The sequence below is a fragment of the Lepidochelys kempii genome, chromosome 5 (assembly GCF_965140285.1).
Source record: "Lepidochelys kempii isolate rLepKem1 chromosome 5, rLepKem1.hap1, whole genome shotgun sequence".
Classification (NCBI taxonomy): domain Eukaryota; kingdom Metazoa; phylum Chordata; order Testudines; family Cheloniidae; genus Lepidochelys; species Lepidochelys kempii.
In genome coordinates, this window is record NC_136384.1 from 129,622,040 (window position 1) to 129,644,612 (window position 22,573).

The 22,573-nt window shown below is 41.8% G+C and overlaps 1 protein-coding gene across 12 annotated transcripts in view; it reads left to right on the forward strand.

The window, feature by feature from the left end:
• Positions 1–22,573, forward strand: part of PIGG (phosphatidylinositol glycan anchor biosynthesis class G (EMM blood group)) — a 168,890-nt gene that overhangs the window by 49,918 nt on the left and 96,399 nt on the right. For 10 of the 12 annotated variants that reach the window (XM_073345856.2, XM_073345867.2, XM_073345864.2 and 7 more), the window contains 2 exons: positions 6,580–6,797; positions 14,907–15,188. In XM_073345856.2, coding sequence (XP_073201957.1) covers positions 6,580–6,797; positions 14,907–15,188 — 500 coding nt within the window. Of the gene's footprint in view, positions 1–686; positions 1,203–6,579; positions 6,798–14,906; positions 15,189–22,573 lie in introns of those variants that run through there. The other 2 variants (XM_073345868.2, XM_073345869.2) reach the window with 2 other exon arrangements.

The window sequence follows — 22,573 nt, forward strand, 5'->3', positions numbered from 1 at the left end:
ATGATTATTATAACATTACCATAACAACAGTGCTCCTACATCATGAGCCTTCCGAAGACACTCGACATGACAAACTTTGCATTAGACACCACACAATTCTGTTATAAGGATGAACATGGTGGTGCTGGGTGTTCCCCCGAGGTATAGAATGTCACAAGTATAAGTAAGCAAATTTAGAGTGAGGGTCACTTCATGCTATCCTTGTATTTTAGATTATAGTTGTAGGCGACCATGTGCAATTTCTCAGCTAAAATACTGTTTATTTACAAATTTAAATACCTATCTAGCATATTGAGGTGCTATATAGTAGTGTCCAAATAAGACTACGAAGGAAAACATGCTTTCTATATAAAGTATGCCTAAAATGGACTAAAATAGCATGTTAGATGTTCAGTCCTGTGAAATGGTGTAATACTTGGCTTGGAAAGTTAATTTGCAGGTAGTGAGAGGGAAGCTGTACCTGGCAAGCTAGGGGATCAGACTCATCAATTTCTGCGGATTTTTTGTTTTTTTAAAAAAAGTTCTAGCCCTTCTGCTTATGGAGATGAATATTCATATGCAAACCAGTGAAGTGTTGTCTTTGTCATCTGGAAGCAGACCCTCCAGTGCCTCTGCTGCTGCTCAAAGCTTTGCCAGGAAGCAAGAAAGTGAAATAACTAGACTCTGGTTCATGTCATTGCTGATAGGACACATTTGGGCCGCAATGAAACTGTGAAGAGTCACGTCAATTTCCTGCTGCTGCTGCTGTTCCGGAATGATGTGGGCAGAGATTCGGTGGAGGGGAAGAGGAGTTTCCAAAGAAGGAGGTTGGGGAAGGAATAGAATGGAGTCTTTTACTCATAATGTGTAGGTTCTTGGACCCTTGGTCACCTTTACTCTATCCTTCTCCCATCTTCTTTCTTCATCTAGAAGGCTTGGGGTGAGAGATAAAGTAAGGAGTCCTTGGAGCAGCCAGCACTCTTCTGGGTTCATAAGGAGGAAAGAGAAAGTTTCTTCTCCTTTCCAGCAGCCAGAAGTGAGTGCAGGTTCCGACTGATCATGTACTGTATGCTAGACAGGAGTTGATCTGTTCCATTTGTCATTCAAGATTCAATATTCAGTAAAGTTTCTAAGTTCAGCTAGTCATGTAAATTGAATCTGGGGTCTTCCATTCTCATGCATTATTCATCAAAAGATTCTGCAGGCCAAATGAGTGCAGTCAGTTACACTTGTGCAACATTGTCTTCAATAGGATTGCACAGCTGTAACTGACAAACTCACTGAACAGTTTTGTTGCTGCACAAGAAAAAGAATTTAGCTCACTCTTCTAGCTGTGAGAAAAGGAGTACTTGTGGCACCTTAGACACTAACAAATTAGCTGTGGCTCTGCCGGGTTAATGGGAGTAAAAGGTTGTATTAAAAAAGCAAAGAATCCCTGTCCCTAAAGTAAGCAGATGTAACTGAATATATACAAGGAGTAGATGGGCTCGAGTGAGTGAGTGCTCTTTTACCCAGTCACTCTTCAGAATAGAAAAGCACTTTGATTCCAGCGACTTCAATCTTTGTGCTGGAAGTACTGGTTTGAATGGTAACTGCTGGAAAAAATGTAGCTGAAATAATCTGTAATCTTAAATTATGCACCAAAAATTCATGGATGGAATTCTTAATTTCGTAACTTTTGAAGGCTGCTGTTGGAGGTAGTTGGTGAGAGTCCTGGGGGTAAAGAAAATACCTTCAAGTCTAATAGTCGTCGTTGCAAACTGCAGGAACTCTGCTCTGAAATGGGAATATATCCGAGAATACTAGGCAACTTTAGTGCTTGGGAGCAGGGGCCACGTGGACAGTTAGTTTACGGCAGGTTAGTGTGGAATAGACTTATGCCCCAGGTTGCAGTACACTAATTGGTTGTATAGAGGAGCCCTTATTTGTTTACTACTAATGCAACAAATACTTTGGCTGTTTATCTAAACTGAAATATTCAGTGGATGTTTCCTTGACACCATATTGTGTCTGTAACTTTCTTGAAGCAAAATTTGATGCAGCTGAATAAACTAGATGCTTTCCATCCTAGAGTGTGGAGAAAAACTGAATTTGTAGGGAGTTAGTTAAAATTCAGAGGTAAAGATGGTGGCACTACAGTCTTGAGGGGAGAGTACTAAAACTCTTACTCAGATGTTTACAGAGGGTAAATGAGTTTCTACAATGGAAAAACTAGCAGTTATCTTCTGAGTCTCTTATCTTCCTGAGAGCACTGAGGAAGATGAGTCTTGGAATAACAGATCTCCCATTCTCTCTGGAAAAGTCCATTTTGTCTTTGCAAATATCAAATATTTCTTCTTTCAGTCACCTCAGCCTTTGCAGTATTGGTAGGTGTGACGTTTTCCTGGTGTCATCTGGACCGGTGATCTGCTAGGTCACTCCAATCCTTGACTCTGGGAGCCAGCCTTACCCTGCTCTGCTGTGAGAACCCCACTCCTGGGCTGTTCACGCACAGCCTCTGGCATGTAAATTGCTCCTTGGATTGTGTAACCGAATGACACAAGCCAATATCTCCAGTCCCAGACCCAACTCTAGGAACCTCCGTTTTGTATGAGTTATGCCCACTGGACACCTCAAGCATGTATGAGTTCATCAATTTAACAAAGAAATTGATATGTACCAGGCTTGTTATCTTAAGGGGACTCTCTAACATGCTTCAGACCAAACGAACTGCTTCAGGTAGAATAAACAGATTTATTAACTACAAAGATAGATTTTAAGAGATTATAAGTCAAAGCATAAGTTGGATTTGGTCAAATTAAATAAAAGCAAAACACATTCTAAGCTGATCTTAACACTTTCAATGCCCTAACAAACTTAGATGCTTCTCCCCACAGGCTGGCTGGTTGCTCTTCAGCCAGGCTCTCCTGTTTGATCAGCACTTCAGTTGCTTGGTGGTGGTGTCTGTAGATGGAGTTGGAAGAGAGAAGAAGAGCATGGCAAATGTCTCTCCCTTTTATCATGTCCTTTCTTCCCTTTTGGCTTTGCCCTACCCACCCCCCCCCCAACCTCTTCAGAGTCAGATGAGCGTTACCTCATCACAGACCCAAACTGACCAAAGGAATGGGGGTGACTCACTCGAGAGTCCAACAGATCCTTTGTTGTTGCCTAGGCCAATGTCCTTTGTTCCTGTGAGGCTGGACTGGGTTTGTCCCATACATGCCCTGATGAGGTGTGAACTGCCGCTCTGCTCTTGGAGAGATTTTGCCTGGGCTTGCTTTAAGCTGTGAGGATCCATTTTCAGCCTCATAACTATATACATGAAATTATAACCTATAACATTACTGTAACAACAATTACTATAACATCACTATAATAACAATGCTCAGTGCATCATGAGCCTTCCAAAGACGCCCAACATGACAAACTTTGCATTGGATACCACACAATCATAAGGATGAACATGGGCGTGTAGGGTGTTCCCATGAGGTACAGAACATCACGGTTGGTAATTCAACTCTGTTTCATTTTAAATTATGGTTTGAGATAACTATTGAGTTAGGCTTAAAAGCACAGTTTGTTTGAAGAGAAGAAACTACAGGGAGTTTGAAAACCTTATGACAGTTAGCCTGAAGATTAAGGTGTTACTGGCCGGAATGGAAAAATTGTCTTGCCACACATTTCAAAATTCCCCTCAAATGGCTAAGATGTATTATTCTTGTGTAATGCTCACCATGTACTGAACTTATATTGTCAATCAACTTTCTATTATAAATATGCTGAAAGCATAACAGAAATAAGAAAAGTAGTAACTTTTTACTCTTCCTGTCTTTACTTCACTTTTTATCTTTTCCTGTAACAGAAAATGTGTTTTACAATAGTGTCTGGAGGTTCCAACAGATTATACAGTGCCCGGTACAGTGGTGTCCCAAATAGCTCCAGACCTAAGTGCTTACAAACCAAATGGACAAGATGGGATGAAGGATCACCCCCATTTTATAGATGGGGTTTTGAAGCACAGATTAAGTGACTTGCCCAAGGTTACACAGCAAGTCTGTGGATTCAGGAATTAAACCTAGGTCTCTTGTATTCCAGTTCAGTGTTCTACTCTACAAGGACATGGCATATCATTCCTGTTTTGTCTTCAGTGTTAGTTTTTTCTTTCTCTGTCTTTATGTCCTTCTTCCTACATAGCTTTAGAGCTGCTCTATTTTCTGGATCATATCTATGGCCTGTGAAAGACTGCTTTGTGTGACTGGCCCCCCCAAAAAAGAAGTACTTTTTAGCTTGACTTAAAGGGTCAGTGGAGTATTCTCCCAGCATGAGATGAATCCTCTGGTCTAGGACTGCTGTAGCTCTTAAGTCACTCCCCGACCTGGCCCAGGGGTAAAGGGCTGGGCTAGAGGGCGGGGCATGGCCAGGGTATTCCAACACGTTGCTGGCCATGGGCACTGATAGAAAATATGGGATAGTCACTGTCCAGAGACAATGACCAGTTGAGAAATAATCTTCTGCAGGCCGCTCGAAGGGAGAGCGTGCATAGTTTCTTATCAAAATGTTTGATGCCTCCATCTTTCATATCAGACTTTCATTAATTAGTGCGTCACACCCTTGAAGCAAGACCCTCCGACTTCTTGAAGGGAGAAGGAACATTGTTTTCCTTCAACAACTTTCTGTCACTCTCCTTGTTCCTGAGATTTCTAGCTGCTGGGCGGAGTGGCAGTTTCTCTGATAGGATTTTTCCTGCAGCTTCAGTTTGAGTCTTTCACTCCAGCTCTTGCCTTTGCTATTGCTCCTAGATTTGCAGTCTGTTTTACTTTTGCTTACACGTTTCTGAATAGCAGCAGTTTTTTTGCTTCTGCAGCTTGACAAACCAGCAGGAGCCGGGGCACCAGCTCTGTGTGCAGACTTGGGAGGGTTACAGTTCCTCAATTCACAGTTCACATTTGAAAACTTCTTTGCAACCATAAGTGTTAGAAACTTCATTTTTAAAATGAAAACTTAGATTCTACAGAAGAAGCTTATTTAGTTTATCCGAGAGACATTTAGGAGATGACTTGACTACAGATTGCAAGTACCTACATGGGTAGAAGACTTGATAGAGGGCTCTTTAATTTATCAGACAGACATAAGATTCAGTTGCTGGAAGCTGAAGCAAAGAAAACTTAAACTAAAATAAGGTAATGAATCATTGGAGCAATTTACCTAGGGATGTGGTAGCTTCTGTTACTTGAAGTCTTTAAATCCAGATGAAATCTCTCTCCAAAAGATGTGCCCTAGCTCAACAAGAAGTGATGGATTGGATGCAGGAGCCATTTAGTGAAATTCTATGGCCTGCGTTGCGCACAAGGTCAGACCATCTGATCATCCCTTTGCTTTTCACGGACTCGGATTTAAAAGGCTTGAAGATCAGGCTGAAGTCTCCTTGTCTTGGAAATATCTTGACTATCGTAGCTTCCTTAATAGTATGCTCCTAAGAAACAGTACCAAGATTTTTCAGAAGTCTAGGATTTTGGGAATCTGTCTTGAAAGGGACCTGATGCTCAGATGTTAAGTAATCTGAAAAATCAGGCCATTTGCAGTGTTTCAGGTTGGACAACCTAAAAGTGAGGCATGCAAAATCACTTTTGAAATTATTGACCGCAAGATGTAAGTGCATGTTTCTACTAATTTGATTTGGCTCTATCAGGTGAAATTACAAAAATGTATATGTTGGGGACTTGATTGCAGAGATCAGGGAATGATTGAATGGCTGTGTGTTCGTATATTACTGGCAAATCTGAGTCTTTTGAATTCAACAATTTCACGTTTTTATTGATAATAAAAAGTGTTTGAAAAAAACATTTTAAAATTATTTCTTTTCAGGGATGCAGTCTAATATTAGTCTCACAGTACCTATGTCCCCTTCTGAATGAAAGAGATTGGCTTTACTTGTATGCTTTATGCTTATCCCCTGATTAGGGCTCTTACAAACTCATTCTTTACCATCAATAGTATAAGTTACATGCCCCGTATTGCAAAAAGACATTTAAAATATACTGGATAGAACCCAGAAAACAAGCCATGTCTTATTGGACGGTGAGATAAATATGGAAAACTTTGCATTTAAATCGGAAAAGGCATTGTTTGCAGTGTTATTGTTTAAACTAAAATAAAATAGTCCATATCACATTATATACAAATTCCTGCTGTTTTGCTCACATAAGTTGAATGAAGGAACTGATGTTCCATCTAGAGAACCACCAACAGATGGTATCCAACCTGGCCTATACCGATTATGGATAACTAGTGATCCTAATGGAGAACATATGAGTTCTGACAGGGCTTAAGTACATAAGTATATAAGTGAGCGTCAGTTTAGAAAGTTCTTCTATTTTTTTTATAGGTTTTTTGTTTTCAGTATGTTTATTTTCAACTTTGAGGGCTTTGTTTCATTTTTGGGAGATTAATCAGTCTTATTCTGGGTAACTACCTCATTATAGACTTGATTGCCTATTTAGGATTTATGTCTTTCTCGGTGTGAAATTACAATTGTTTTAGGTCCTGAAGCAAGGTTATAATCAGGACTCTGATAATTACTAATTTACTTACTGATCCTTTTATCTGTTTCTTTCTTACTAGATCCTGGATTTGAGCATTTTAAGATAGCAGAAAAATCCCATGGGAATTGGATCAAGCTCTATCTAGAGGGAAATAATTCAGAAGTCCTCTTAAACCTTGGCAAAAAGGTCCTTAAGCAATATTTAGAGGCTCTGAAGATCTTGAGTTCTTCACTAAGCAAGCAAGTGGCACAATACGACATGTATTCAATGACGGTGGGGACTGTGATAGTCCTGGAGGTATGAATTGATAAGTTTAGGAAGGAGGTTATATGATGGCATTGCCTGTGCTAGGGGAGAATGACCCAGGAGGTCCCGTCCCAATTTATATTCTTGTGAATTCACATCTCATTATGAAGCGGCTAAGAGCAGAAACGTTCAATTTGCTCTTTTGATTACATAGTATGGTTTTAGTAATGAGTAATGCTGGAAATTGGTAACTGTTTCAGTGTTAACTCTTTTCTATTGAAAGATGAAGTATGACTTTTCAACACACCAAAATTATTTTCTGGGATAAGTGTTAGGAAGCTTTTGGTATAATCTCTTTGGTTTACGCTTTCTGTACTTTGATATTTACAAAAAGAAAAGGAGGACTTGTGACACCTCAGAGACTAACAAATTTATTTGAGCATAAGCTTTCGTGAGCTACAGCCGATGAAGTGAGCTGTAGCTCACGAAAGCTTATGCTCAAATAAATTTGTTAGTCTCTAAGGTGCCACAAGTCCTCCTTTTCTCTTTGCAAATATAGACTAACACGGCTGCTGCTCTGAAACCTTTGATATTTACAGTGTGTAGATGTGCTCCAACTTTAACTGCTCTTGTATCCACTAGCCTATATTGCTTCATGAACAGAGCTTCTCTATATAAAAAGTATAGAGCAGCTATGACAACGTTCTCTTTGTGCCTAATGATGATGTAAAATTCACATTTCAGCAGTCCGGGTTAAATTCTCAGATATAGGAACATTTATTCTTCGTGCTTAAAGGTATAATCCTGGGAAAGGAGTGCTTCCTGCAGGGAGCTCAGTGCCCTCAACTCTTGCTTAAGATCTTCTGTAGGAGCTGAGAGTACTCAGCACCTCACAGGACCGGGCCCTAAAAATAGCAAATACCATCTTTGGTATGAAGCCTGGAACAGGCTATTTGTAGGTGTTGGTTTTTTTTTTTTTTTTAAATGTGGATAATTATTAGGGCTATTGATTGATCGCAGTTAACTCATGCGATTAACTCAAAATTAATTGTGATTAAAAAAATTTATTGCCGTTTTAATCACATTGTTAAACAATAGAATACCAATTGAAATTTATTACATATTTTTGGATGTTTTTCTACATTTTAAAATATACTGATTCAGTAACACAGAATACACAGTGTTCAGTGCTCACTTTATACTATTTTTATTACAAATATTTGCACTGTAAAAATGATAAATGTCGATTTTTTTTTTGTTACATAGCTGCATTAAAAACTCTGTAAAACTTCAGAGCCTACAAGTCTTCCTTCTTGTTCAGCCAATCGCTAAGACAAACAAGTTTGTTTAGATTTATGGGAGATAATGCTGCCCGCTTCTTATTTACGTCTCCTGAAAGTGAGAACAGGTATTCTTATGGCAGTTTTGTAGCCGGCATTGCAAGGTATTTACATGCCAGATATTCTAAACAGTCATATGCCCCTTCATGCTTCAGCCACCATTCCAGTGGACATGCTTCCATGTTGATGATCTCATTTAAAAATATGTGTTAATTAAATTTGTGACTGAACTCCTTGGGGGAGAATTGTATGTCTCCTGCTCTTTTACCTGCATTCTGCCATATATTTCATGTTATAGCAGTCTCAGATGACCCAGCACATTGTTCATTTTAAGAATGCCTTCACTGCAGATTTGACAAAACGCAAAGAAGGTACCAATGTGAGATTTCTAAAGATAGCTACAGCACATGACCCAAGATTTAAGAATCTGTAGTGCCTTCCAAAATCTGAGAGGGACAAGGTGTGGAGCATGCTTTCAGAGGTCTTAAAAGAGGAACACTCTGATGCGGAAACTACAGAATCCGAACCACCAAAAAAGAAAATGAACCTTCTGCCGGTGGCCTCTGACTGAGACGATGAAAATGAGCATGTGTCGGTCCACTGCTGGAGATTATCGAGCAGAACCCAACATCAGCATGGATGCATGTCCTCTGGAATGGTGGTCAAAGCAAGAAGGGCTATATGAATCTTCAGTGCATTTGGCACGTAAATATATTGCGACTCCGGCTACAACAGTGCCCTGTGAATGCCTGTTCTTACTTTTAGGTGACATTGTCAACGAGAAGCGGGCAGCGTTGTCTCCTGCAAATGTAAACAAACTTATTTGAGTGATTGGCTGAACAGGAAGTAGGACTGAGTGGGCTTGTAAGCTCTAAAGTTTTACATTTTCTATTTGAGTGCAGTTATTGTACATGATTCTGCATTTGTAAGTTAAACTTTCTTGATAAAGGGATTGCACTACATTACTTGTGTTCGGTGAATTGAGAAATACTATTTTTTTTACAGTGCAAATATTTGTAATAAAAAATAAATATAAAGTGAGCCCTGTGTGCTTTGTATTCTGTGTTGTAATTGAAATCAATATATTTGAAAATGTAGAAAACATCCAAAAATATTTAAAAAGTATTCTACTATTGCTTAACAGCACAATTAATCTTTTTAATTGCGTAACAGCCCTACTTTCTAGGATTAAAAAAAATTCCATCATGTCGGATCACATTGATGACTTATGTGGTGTCACAGTGTTAAAACCTGAAGACTCTCAGAACAGATCTCTGCTACTTGAGCTAATGGAATAACTGGTGGTAGTGGTATTGGGTTAGCCACTATAGGGAGATGAGGCAACATTTGGGTTTCACAGCATTCCTTTGTCAGCCGACTATTTGTTGACAGAGGAATGTTGAGGCTCAGGAAATACTAGATTTTTATGGCAGGTTCTGCAGTGACACATAATCCAATGTTTATACAGACCCTTGTGCCCCTGGCCTGCCCTGCCCCTTTCAGCTTGTGCTTGTCCGTATCCCTCCTCAGCACTTCATGCATCTGTATTAGTCAAGTGGCTTCCTCTTCCATTGCCAGTGTGGCAGTACTGGGGAGTATTGAGAGCACAGCATAGAGTCTCTGTGCTTTTAGTTCTTGTGATTGGTGCTACAACAGTCCCTGACTGTTGAGAGGACCAATTGCAGAGATAGTCGTGCTCAGCCCCTGCAGTCCTGAGATGAAGTTTCTGCACTGTTCATCTGTGGGGTAGCACATGCTTTGTGTGGTAAGTATGTAGGATCTGTGAGGGGTTGGAGCATGCTCAGTACAGATGAAATCTTCAGAGAACATCTTTGTGGGGGAGGGATAGCTCGGTGGTTTGAGCATTGGCTTGCTAAACCTAGGATTGAGTTCAATCCTTGAAGGGGTCATTTAGGGATCTGGGGCAAAAATTGGGGATTGGTCCTGCTTTGAATAGGGGGTTGGACTAGATGACCTCCTGAAGTCCCTTCCAACCCTGAGATTCTATGAGATTCTAACATAGCTGTCGTACTCTACTAAATGAGCATGTGTGAACTGAAGTTTTGGGGCTCAGAACATGTCCAAATATGGATGAATTTTCACAAAGATGGTAAAAAACACATCCTTGTCACTGTGGGACCCTTGCCAAATTTCAGGTCTCTGATCCAAAATATCGGAGGCACTAGAGCTTCTCAACAAAATGGTTACGAATTTTTTAACATGGGCAAAATATCAATATGAGAAACAGCTGTGATTTTGCTGAGACTTTAAAAAAAGAAAATTCATCCCGAGCCAAACAGCAAACATGGAAAATTTAAGCCTAAACCATTAGTTTGGTGGGGTTATAAGAAACTGAAAATAGGGCATTAGAATGGAAAGGGCTGGGTAAAACAAGGTCTTAGAATGAAAAACATCAGGCAAGTAGTTGATTGTGTGATTAACTACATAGGCACTGCTACCTGAGCCACTTTATAATAACCTGTCCTCTGTAAATCTCTTCCTCTCTAACTATAGAGGAGAAAATGGAGGCTCACTGTGGCTTTACGGGTTTGGGTCAATTTCTGCAGGTATCTTAGTTCTTTTGCCCTTAATGTCCGTAATGGCAGTTTTAGGTCATAACTAGATGAGTGATATATTTTCAAAGCATTTTCAAGATTAGGATACCTTTGCTTGGCAAACAAACAGATAAGTGTTCTTGCATTAGAATAAACCCCAAATAGGAACAGCATCAAAGAAAATGAATTCCAGTCTACAAATATGAAGGCTTATAGAGTATAAAGATCCACATCTATTGATAGGCAAAAATAATTGTGACCAATAACATCATAGCACTTACTTCTAGTACCATAGGTATGTGTTGGCTGGGAAGTTGATCATAGTTTGTCTAGGTTAGTTAAGACCTAAACTTAATGCATTTTCTTTATTGTGGAATACATAAGCGATGACTTCCAACATTCTTGAAACCTTAACACTGACCCTGAGACACTAAAGACCATAAAAACTGACCAGTTCATACAGGCTGCTGGAGACAGCTATAGCTGCTATGGAAAAGGGAAAGGGAGCATCTCCCTCTGTGGGAAGCAGAGGAAGGGTAGCATTCCTGTCTAGGATAAACAATGACTACTGAGGACCCTGCTGATCAGCTGGTCTGTCCTCTTGTGTCCCACTCATTCCTCCTGCAGGGTCCTGCCTGCTTCTTTAGCTTTGGACTCAGCATTGAGATGGCTGTGTGGTTTGGGAAGAGAGGCTGTGGGGAGAGAACCTGACACAGAGAACTCAGGGTGACTTCATGCAAAGTATAGTGGGGAAAGAGAAGACTGGCAGCCTGCTGTAAGGAGATGTGGGTCTTCAGTTTCTCATTGGAGGGTAGAGGGTGCTGCTTTTATGTCTGTTTGCACATTTTACTACATTATGTGATAAAAGCTGACTATTGGCAATGATTCATGAAAATGCAGGTGGCACAATGGTATAGTGTGCGCTTACTTTTAACCTTGAGACTTATTTTAAATGTTGCCTTAAAATTCAATTGTTTGATCTCATCCTTGTCCAAATTCCATTTGTGCACATTGCAAACCACTGTGGAACTTGGCCTGATTTCCTGTTTCTGCTTAGAGGTGGCATGTTGGAATAGCGGAAGTTATACTGGTTAGCATTCAGGTTCATTGACCTCAGATGGAGTTTTGTCTACATCTATCTGGATAGGGCTGAACCCTTCAGAAAGACACCCCCCCCCCAACATTGTTGGTCTTGCTCACAGATAGATCAAAAAGGTCTGTAATCTCTAATCAGACTTTCCAAGTGGATATCCGTCTGCATTAATTCTTGCTGCAAACCTCATAATATTCAAGCGTCTTCAGACATATGAAGTCATGCTACAAGGTCCCTTTTCACCTCTATGGCATTTTTCAAAAACGAGCCCATTATTTAAATATGTAAAGCTGCTACTTGGTCTTCTGTACATACGTTCGCTAACCACTATGCAATAACTCATGACTCTGCTGCTGATACTATGTTCAGCTCAGGTGTACTTTCTTCTATAGTGGACTTGACTCTAAAGTCCACTCCTCCTTAAAGGAAAACTGCTCAGTAGTCACCTAGAATGGGGCACTGATAAAAAATCTCTTCAAAAAAGAAGAAATGGTTACTCACCCTGTGCAGTAACTATAGTTCTTCGAGAACTGTGTCCCTATGGGTGCTCCACTGCCCACCCATCTTCCCCTCTGCTTTGGAGTTCTCTGTTCTACAGCTCCACAGTAGAGAAGGAACTGAGGGTGGGTTCACCTGCACAGCACTATATAATAATGATTTGGGGCACGAGGTGACTAGTACATGTGCATGGGCTGAACGGACACTGCTATGAGAAATCTCCATTCAAAGGCACAGGGGTAGGGTGACCAGGTGTCCGGTTTTGGACTGGAACACTTGGTCAAAAAGGGATCCAGGCAGCTCCGGTCAGCACTTCTGACAGGGCCATTGACTGTCTGTTTGGAGAGCCACTGCCCTATGGGACTGGTAGGCTCCCTGCTAGCTGCGGCATTGTGTGGCTCCCGGGTTTGGAAGCAGCTGGCATGTCTGGCCCTAGCTTTAGGGGCAGCCAGGGGGGTCCGTGTGCTCCCCCCCCCCCCGCAGGCGCATCTCATTGGCTGGGTCAGGGCAGGGGAGGAACTAGCGCGAGCATGACTCGAGAGCGTTCCGCAAGTGGTGGCTGAGGGGTCGTGTGGTGGGCGCCTCTCCTGCTGCTGCCCGGCCCTCTTCTCCTCACACTCCTTGTGTGGCTGGGTTTGAGCTGCGGTGCATGCCCTGCCTCTGACCGCGGTTTGTCTGTCGTATCCCCGTCTCCGAGTGCTGGGAATGAGGCTGCACCCCCATTCACCCATCATTGCATCCCTCCCTGTCCCAACCCTCTTGCAGCCTCATCACTGCATTCTTCCTTGCCCCAACCCCTCTGCATCCCCAGTCACTGCATCCCTTCCCCATCCCGTCCTGTCCTGTCTGCCACACCTACCCATCCCAGCTCTGTACCCCTTACAGCACTCTCCCACCCATCCTCTCCACCTCCCAGAGCTGCCACCCCCACAGCCCTGCACTCCGGTCACCTCTACACCCTTGTGCCCCCGACATCCTCATGCACCTGTAGCGTTCTGCATCCCCATCCACCCCACATCCCCTCCTCTCTCCGTCACCCTGACCCTGCTCTCATCCTTGGCCTCTTTCCCTCCACAGTGTCTCTCCTCCACACACGCACACCCATCTTTTCCCCTCCAGCCCACCCTCCTCCTTCCCGGCTGGGTGATTTAGGCAGCCCCTGGAAAAGTGTATGAAGAAGTGTCTCTGTGTAGGCAAGTGTATGCATGCATGTGTTGTATGTGTGTAAGAGAATGTGGGTCTTTATGTAGAGAGGTATGTGTATTACCGCATGTTTGTATACGTGTGTGAATACAATTTGCAGCCTAACTTCTTTGACTTTTATTCCTTTTGCTGGCTTGCGCGCAAAAAAATTGATGACATAAAATATGTGTATTCATTTCATAACAAGTTTTTAAAAGAGAGGGGAACTCTACAAGAAATGTATTATTTCTTAAAAAGTGAAGTTGTCGACTAGTAATTGCAGAAGAGCCAATGTATCCTACATTTATCCCCACCTTTGCTGAGCTACATTATAAACTCTTTGTTGCAGACTCTCTCTTTTTATGTGTATATTCAGCACCTACCACCCTGGAGCCCTGATCTTAGTTGGGGTGTCTAGGCATTAAACAATAATTGTAATATTAAATAATGTGGAATTATATGTGTTAGTGCATGCTAGATGTGTACGCATGAATACACGTGTATCTGCATGTAGGGGTGGGAGTCCGTTTCCACCAATTTATTTATATAGTTATCTGGAGAGGTGTGCATTTCTGTGGTGGTGCTCCATGGCTTTGTATTTGGGCTTCAGGGGTGGGCCTTTAATGGACCCATTGCAGCTGTGTTAATGTGTGGTTCTAATTCCACACACACACTAACAATAACTTTAGTGAAGAAAAAACGTGGAGCTGGTTACGAAAAATGGGAAGAGGGCAGAGAGAGAATAATGAAAACCTTTGTGAAATTTCATTTTTTAAAAAAATTACCCTTTTTGATTATTGTGCTATCAGCTCTAACGTCCTGTAACAAATAAAACATGAACTTAGCATAATACAGCTGTCAAAACAATAATATGCCTGTTGGGGCCTTGCAGTGAATATGAGCACGAGAGAGGGCGGGGAAGAGCAAGCGACAGAGGGAGAGGGGATGGAGTGGGCGGGGAAGTGAGGCCTCAGGAAGGTGGGGGAAGGGCAAGGCCTTGGAAGGGGTGGGGCGGGGGAAGGGTGTTCGGTTTTCTGGAATTAGAAAGTTGGCAACCCTACAGAGGGGGCGCAAGTGCACCTGGAGTGGTGCTCCCATAGGGGGACACATCTCAAAAAACTGCAGTTACTACATAGCGTGAGTAATCATTTCTTCATACTTCAAACCATATTCTGCAAGCCCTCCTTGTGCAGGGATGCCATTGAAATCAGTGGGAGTTTTGTATACGGAGGGCTTGCAAGATTTCTGTGCAACAGTTGGTATATCTGGTTTAAAAACACTAAAATATGTAAGTGTATTCTTCAGTTACAGTTGGCATAAAACTGCCCAGTCTGGCATGTACCTTCCATCACGCACAACCTTGTTGCAAAATATATTTACTAGCAATTTAGTATGGAAAACAACTGTTTTCCTTTGAATGTTTGTTGAATACTCTAATTGTAGTTTTGAATCTGTCTAGTGACCCTCCCAATATTTTTGCTTTCTTTTCTAGGTTCTACTTCTGCTTTTGCTCAGCATGTCAAAAGCACTGAGCAGCAGGGCTGAATTTGAAGTGCCACTCTCACCTCCGCTGTTTTCTCTGCTGTTTTACTTGATGTGCCTGATGCTCTGTGCAGTTCATGTAATTGTATGCACATCAGCAGAAAGCTTGTGCTATTTCTGCAGTATATCATGGTTAACGGCAGTTGGAGTGATGATGCTGATTTCTGCACTTATGTGTGTAATTTTATCCGCCTTTGGAAAGATGATTGAGAATCCCAAACTTCCAGCTAAGGTGAGACCACTCCTTAAGAAATATAGTTGAAGCCTTTTGCTGTTTATGACGTGTTCTTGAGCCAAGTCTTATCTGAAGTTCCTGTTGTATGCTAAAGGTATAGTATAATCTGAAGATAGTGAAATTGAAATGTGATATAGTCACTATGGCATCATACTGATTACTATAATGAAGATCATAAAAAGTGTTCGTTTTCACATTACTTTAAGAAATGTTCTAATGAATGTAATTTTGCATTTGATTTAGTAGATCAGAAACACAGTACACTAGTTACAGTACACTAGTTACATGCCTCTTACGCTATGACACTTGCGTATACAACTAAAGCAGTTTGGGTGATGCCAAAATACCACACACTGAAAAGAACTGGTTGTATTTTCCAGATACTTGGAACATGACAACACTTTGAGTAAGAAAACAGGCATTGTTAGCTTTTTAGTTTCATAAAACAAATTCAGAGGTTTTAAAACCACATCAGCTATATAAAATGGGCTGCCCCTCCTCAGCAGGTGGTAATAATGGAAAAATCAATATTTAATACAGAAGCTGTATCCTTTCCTTTACTGTCTTGATTGTAAAAAGAATAATTCATTTTGTGGTCTGATAGCTGGTTAGCTTAACTTTTTGGTGCCAAACAGCAAATACTTGTTAAAATAATGAACTAATCAACGAAAGGCAGGATCTGCTGAGCAAGAGACCGAATTGCACAGTCTACTCTGGAAAAGGAATGTTGATCTCAAAATGGCCTATACACACTTCAGTCATCTCTGAATTTTCTTACTTAGGCTTTGACTTTTAGCTTTTATTTTATTTACTATGAAATAAGGAGATGTATCTCTTAGATTAATGTTGCTTTAACTAAAAGCAGTCTGACCTTGATGCTGCTAACATTTCATAGTGCCTTAATAGTCTCTGCTGAAATGGAAATATTTACTCATGGTGAGCAGTGCTGGGTACTCTTTTTTTTTTTTCTTTCTACAGTTTTCCACATTTTTTTCATAGTGCCAATTTTATAAATAGCAACAAGCGAAAAAATAATGGTTAGGACTTGGAGAAAATTGCTTACCTGTAACTTGAGTTCATATAGATTATCAGTGAAGATCCCCACACTCCATCCTCAATAGAACTTGAACAGGTGGAAGGGGCTGAGGATATGCAGAGAGCCATGTTTCTTTACATAGCATTGAATTAAGCGTTCCATTACTCAAGGCAAGAATGCCTCTCCCCTCCCTGTGGTCGGTTTGCTGGAAGGTTCTTGGAAGGATTAGATTTGTATTGGTAAATGTTGGTATACGCGCACAGACACACAGTTTCCACTGACGATGATCAAAATTTACAATAGGCAAAGTAAGAAAAGTGCTGCTTGAGAACTTTAAATTAGAGTCCCACCTTAATGTATATAAAATGTGTTGTAATGCTGGCATTAGTGGAGCTGGAGGAGTGCAACATTTAGGTATGTTTAACTTTTCGAATCTCAACATCTGCTGTCATTAAATCATTGTCCCCCCCTCCCCAATTTTCCACAACTGTGAAAATTTAAACAGATAATTAAAAAAAAAAAAGCTTAAAAATAAACATCTATATTATCCATTGAATTTATTAAAGAAATCAAATTCTGCCAAGCCTAGGCATATACTCAAAAGTGTGCATTTGTACTGATCTACTCAAAGTCAGGTTAAAGGGAACTTTTTTTCCTTGAGCCAATGAGTCACTTCACTTACAAGCATAAAACAAATTCATCTAGCTTGAGGGCTGCAGAAGTTCTTCTTTTGCTGTTTCGAGTTTTATGTGTGACTGAAGATGTTTTCTTGAAAATATCCTAAAATTCATTGGAAAGAAATTAGGCAATAAGGTTAAGATGTTGAACCTTAACTCAATTTTCTGGTCTTCATGGGTTTATGTGAGAGTTCTTACTCTTTGCACAAAAGCATTGTGACAAATCTGTCAACACTTCATCAGGAAACACTGGTCATGCTAGTCTGCTCTTAATCTCCCCTCTCCTCTTTTCTTGATTGCTATGGACAACACCACCAGTCTTACCTGTCACTCAGGCCATAACCTGGGTGACATGTTCAAATGTGGCATCTCTGTAGGTCCTCATACCCAGGGCACATCTCAGTCTTGCAGATTCTTTCAGCGTAATATAAGATACAGCTAACATTCTTGTCCAAGCTCGGTCATCTTGTGTCTTGATTGCTGCAACATCCCTTTCTCTGGCCTTGACAAATCTTGCACTGCTTATATCCATTCAGAATGCTGCTTCAAATATCATTTTACTAGCCTGTTGCTTTATCCATGGCATCCCTCCACTTGCTTGCTCTTTTCTATAGCATCAAACATAAGCTGTTTGTCTTCACTTTCAGGGTCCATCAGTCAGTCCACACCTTACCTATCATTTCTCATTCACTATTGAGATGTTAACTCCCATCTCTGAATGGTCCATGATGCCAGCCTCCCTTGGTGGTTTTCAGAGGATGCAAATAACTTTGAAGGTGTATGTCTACACCAGTGGTGGCTTATGTATAGAGGGCATTAGGGCACCGCCCCTCCTGTAAAAGTCCACACAAATACCTGTGTCACTAAATATGAATTGAGAACACAGCAACTATATTCTGTTAGCAATTTGTATTTAATAACAGCCTCCAGAAGTCTTTCTCCATCGCCCCATGGCAAGTGCGCAGACTATACAGTGAAAGTCTGATAGGAGGCAAGCTGCTAGGGTTTTGAATGGGGGCAATTAGAGTGTAACGCTTTACTGTGCTGTATTGTCACTGTAGCCTGTGGTTTGGGCAGTGAATCCAACGCCTTGGACCCCACCCAAAATCCTTGTGGCTTGCTTCCGATCAGTCCTTCACTGCGCAGTCTGTGGGGGAGAAGGAGCTGGAGGAGACGTTGACCAGGAGCTAAGGAAGCAGGAAGAAAGGCCAAATGGGCAGAATAGCCACCCTTCTGAGCTGGTAAATCTGTTGCTCCTGGCCTAGGGCAGAGGGAGCCCTAGGGACTTGCGGCTAACGGTGAACTTTCGGGAGGCAGGCAGGGCAGTGAGTACGCACCAGGGGCTGGGGTGAAGGGAGGAATTAGGGTAAAGGGAGGAGGGAGACTTCAGGGACCAGGGCCAAGTGGGGTGAGAATTAGGGGGCAGAGCTCCCAGAGAACTGGGGCTAAGGGGAGAGTTCTGGTATGGGGAGCCCCAGGCGTTTCTACTATCCCCCACTTGTGCCAAGGTTGACCAGCTGCCACTTGTCAACACTTGAGCTGGAAGTGAGCCTTCCAGCCTGGGTAGATAGGCTCTCACGCTAGCCGCGCAAGCAATGTGGCTTGGGCAGCAGTTTGGGCTCTCAAACCTCCCCCACTTCTCCCCTCCAACTGGGTCTGAGCTTGGGTGGCTAGACAAAGTCTTTGCTGGAGCCACAACGTTCACACTGCTATTTTTAGAATGCTAGCTGGATCCCCGCTTGCATGAGTCTGTGTCTTTTGGGAGGCTTGCTCCCTGCTGCAGTGTAGTCATACCACAAAAAACTGAAAAATACACGTTAAAATTGAAGTTCAACAGTTTCCAGATGTTTGACTTTCAAGTCATGCTGGAAGACTTGCATGTTTTCCCATGCTTTGCCTAAGGGCCTGGGTTAAATGGGGGAGTGGATTTTGCAGGTTGAGGTGCAGTAGTGTCTGTTGGATAGGAAGGTTTTTGAGACTGTCAATCCAAGGGAAATTTTTGTATGTCATGTTTTGTAAAGAAATGTAGAGGTGCTGAGGGTTTGTCTACACTGCAGTTGAAAGTGTGATTGACGCATATGTACACATACCTGAGCTGGCTTTAATGTAGCTAGCATGCTAATTGGGGGTTTGAGCATTGGCCTGCTAAACCCAGGGTTGTGAGTTCAATCCTTGAGGGAGCCATTAGGGATCTGGGGCAAAAATTGGGGATTGGTAGCAGGGGATTGGACTAGATGACCTCCTGAGGTCCCTTCCAACCCTGATATTCTATGATGATAGCAGTGAAGCTGTGGCAGCACAAACTTCAGCACAGGCTGGCTGCCCATGTAATAAGGACCCAGGGGACAGGGTGGGCTTGGAGCAGCATGGGTGCTATTGATATTCACACTGGATTAAAGCTAGCTCAGGTATGTCTATACATGCTTCATTCCCAACTCCAGTTGCAGATGCTTAGCCAGATGCTTTTAACTGAAATATATAAAGATGGATTGCTAAAGGTATACATGAGTAGACATGAATTACAAATAGTACTATAAAATCATTCCCTTTCTTCCTTGCATTACAGTATCACAGAGGTTCTCAAACCGGGAGCAGGGTGCAGAGTATATTCTGGGGGGGTATGAGAAGCTTTTTTTTGTGGGGGGAAAGCTTACTGCCCCCATTTTATCCACAGTAATGAATAACTAGCAAAGTTGATTCCTCCACACACATCAGTAGGGGTCTACTTAAATCACAGTGAAATCACATATTTTTTTGTGGGTTGGTTAGGGCATAAAGAGCAAACTTCTTGGGTGAGTTCATAGAGTTATATATTCCATGCCACTCTTGCTTCTGTGCTGCCGCTGCTGGCAGCTGTGCTCCCCACTGCTGGCAGCTGTGCTGCCTTCAGAGCTGGGCACCTGGCCAGCAGCCACCTTTCTCCACTCCGCCTTCAGAGCTGGGTAGTTAGAGAGCGGCGGCTGCTGGCTGGGTGCCTGTATCTGAGGGAAGCGCCACCGCCAGCAGAAGTAATGGGGTGTCAGTACCTTACTGTTTTTAATATTTAGTGAAACTTGCATGGCTTTTTAAAATTGGTATATGTACTTGTGTGGCAGGAGTGGGGGGCATAAATACTACAGACACACAAGTGGGGGGGCGCGATCAAGTAAGTTTGAGAACCACTGCAATGTCAGATCTCTGGCTTCTGCAGGAACTGAGATGACATCTCAAATACTTAGAGGGCAAGAAAGACTGTTCTTTTCCAGTTTAAGAGTTTGGTGTTGCCAGTGTAGAACCTAGAAGATGCATCTTGTTAGGTTGAATAAATCCCTCGTCCAAATTTGTTTTACAACAAAAATGTATTCGACCATCTGTTAATGGCTTCAGATCTTTTATTTATCTATATCTATATAATTTTAAATAAAGCATTTAGTTCATATCTCTGAAGGAAGTCTCTGAAGTACTCCAACCCCTCAGACAGAGACAAACACCTACAAGATCTCTGTCAAGCTTTCTTACAACTACAATACCCACCTGCAGAAGTAAAGAAACAGATTGATAGAGCCAGAAGAGTTCCCAGAAGTTACCTACTACAGGACAGGCCTAACAAAGAAAATAACAGAACGCCACTAGCCGTCACCTTCAGCCCCCAACTAAAACCCCTCCAACGCATTATTAAGGATCTACAACCTATCCTAAAGGATGACCCAACACTCTCACAAATCTTGGGAGACAGGCCAGTCCTTGCCTACAGACAGCCCCGCAACCTGAAGCAAATACTCACCAACAACCACATACCACACAACAGAACCACTAACCCAGGAACTTATCCTTGCAACAAAGCCCGTTGCCAACTGTGCCCACATATCTATTCAGGGGACACCATCACAGGGCCTAATAACATCAGCCACACTATCAGGCTCGTTCACCTGCACATCCACCAATGTGATATATGCCATCATGTGCCAGCAATGCCCCTCTGCCATGTACATTGGTCAAACTGGATAGTCTCTACGTAAAAGAATAAATGGACACAAATCAGATGTCAAGAATTATAATATTCATAAACCAGTCGGAGAACACTTCAATCTCTCTGGTTACGCGATCACAGACATGAAGGTCGCTATCTTACAACAAAAAAACTTCAAATCCAGACTCCAGCGAGAAACTGCTGAATTGGAATTCATTTGCAAATTGGATACTATTAATTTAGGCTTAAATAGAGACTTGGAGTGGCTAAGTCATTATGCAAGGTAGCCTGTTTCCTCTTGTTTTTTCCTACCCCCCCCCCCCCCCCCAGATGTTCTGGTTTAACTTGGATTTTAACTTGAAGAGTGGTCAGTTTGGATGAGCTATTACCAGCAGGAGAGTGAGTTTGTGTGTGTATGGGGGTGGGGGGGATGTGAGAACCTGGATTTGTGCAGGAAATAGCCCAGCCTGATTGTCATGCACATTGTGTAAAGAGTTGTCACTTTGGATGGGCTATCACCAGCAGGAGAGTGAATTTGTGTGGGGGGGTGGAGGGTGAGAAAACCTGGATTTGTGCTGGAAATCACTTTAGATAAGCTATTACCAGCAGGACAGTGGGGTGGGAATAGGTATTGTTTCATATTCTCTGTGTATATATAAAGCCTGCTGCAGTTTCCACGATATGCATCTGAGGAAGTGAGCTGTAGCTCACGAAAGCTTATGCTCTAATAAATTGGTTAGTCTCTAAGGTGCCACAAGTCCTCCTTTTCTTTTTGCGAATACAGACTAACACGGCTGTTACTCTGAAACCTGAAGTACATGTCCTTCAATGTGGCTTTTTTCCTGTGCTTGAATGTAGGAGCTGATTATCAAGTTCATGAATTTTCTGGAGACCATAATGCTTTAGGCAGTGTTAACATCTGCTTCCTGGATGCTATAAATAACTTTTGATTACTACATCTTTTCACAATCACTTACTCCCTCAGTGACATGTAAGGCTTTAAATAATGCTGCAGTCCTTTATAAATCCTAGCAAATCTTCAAAATGTTAACTTATTTGTCTAGTGCCTCAATTCAAAGTTACTGGATTGTCTTGAAGTGTAATATGTAGTGTTACTGTTTGTAGTCATGTTTTGCTATTTCTCTTAAAAATTGGGGCCAGCCTAAGTAAGAGACATTTTGAAAGTGCTCAGAATGCAACAGCTCTGGAGTATTACTACCATTAATAAAATGCAATTCAAATAAATTGTATTTCATTGAATTTTTGTCTTCTGCTTAATTTTTATTGGTTCCCCCAATATGGTATTTTTTTTATCTCCTGTTTAACTACCAAAGCACCAAACTGCAGTTCACATTAAGACCTTTTCTTTCATTCGTTAGTACGAATGAGATGGTGCAGTGATTGGGTAGCTTTGAAATGTGATCCCAGCATTCTGGAAAAACCTGATTAGGAACCTTGTAATCAATGCTGTTCCGTCACATGGAAGGTAGCACAGTTGGAAATCAAGATTAGCTCACTTTGTGTCCAAATGAGCAGAAGCCAAGAAAATGACTTCAGGAATGTTAGACTCTTTACCAGCATCCCCCAAATCTTATAATTTCTAGTCTGAAAAGTGAGTGTGTAAAAATTACTTATGTATTTACAAAAAGAAAAGGAGGACTTGTGGCACCTTAGAGACTAACCAATTTATTAGAGCATAAGCTTTCCTTTTCTTTTTGCG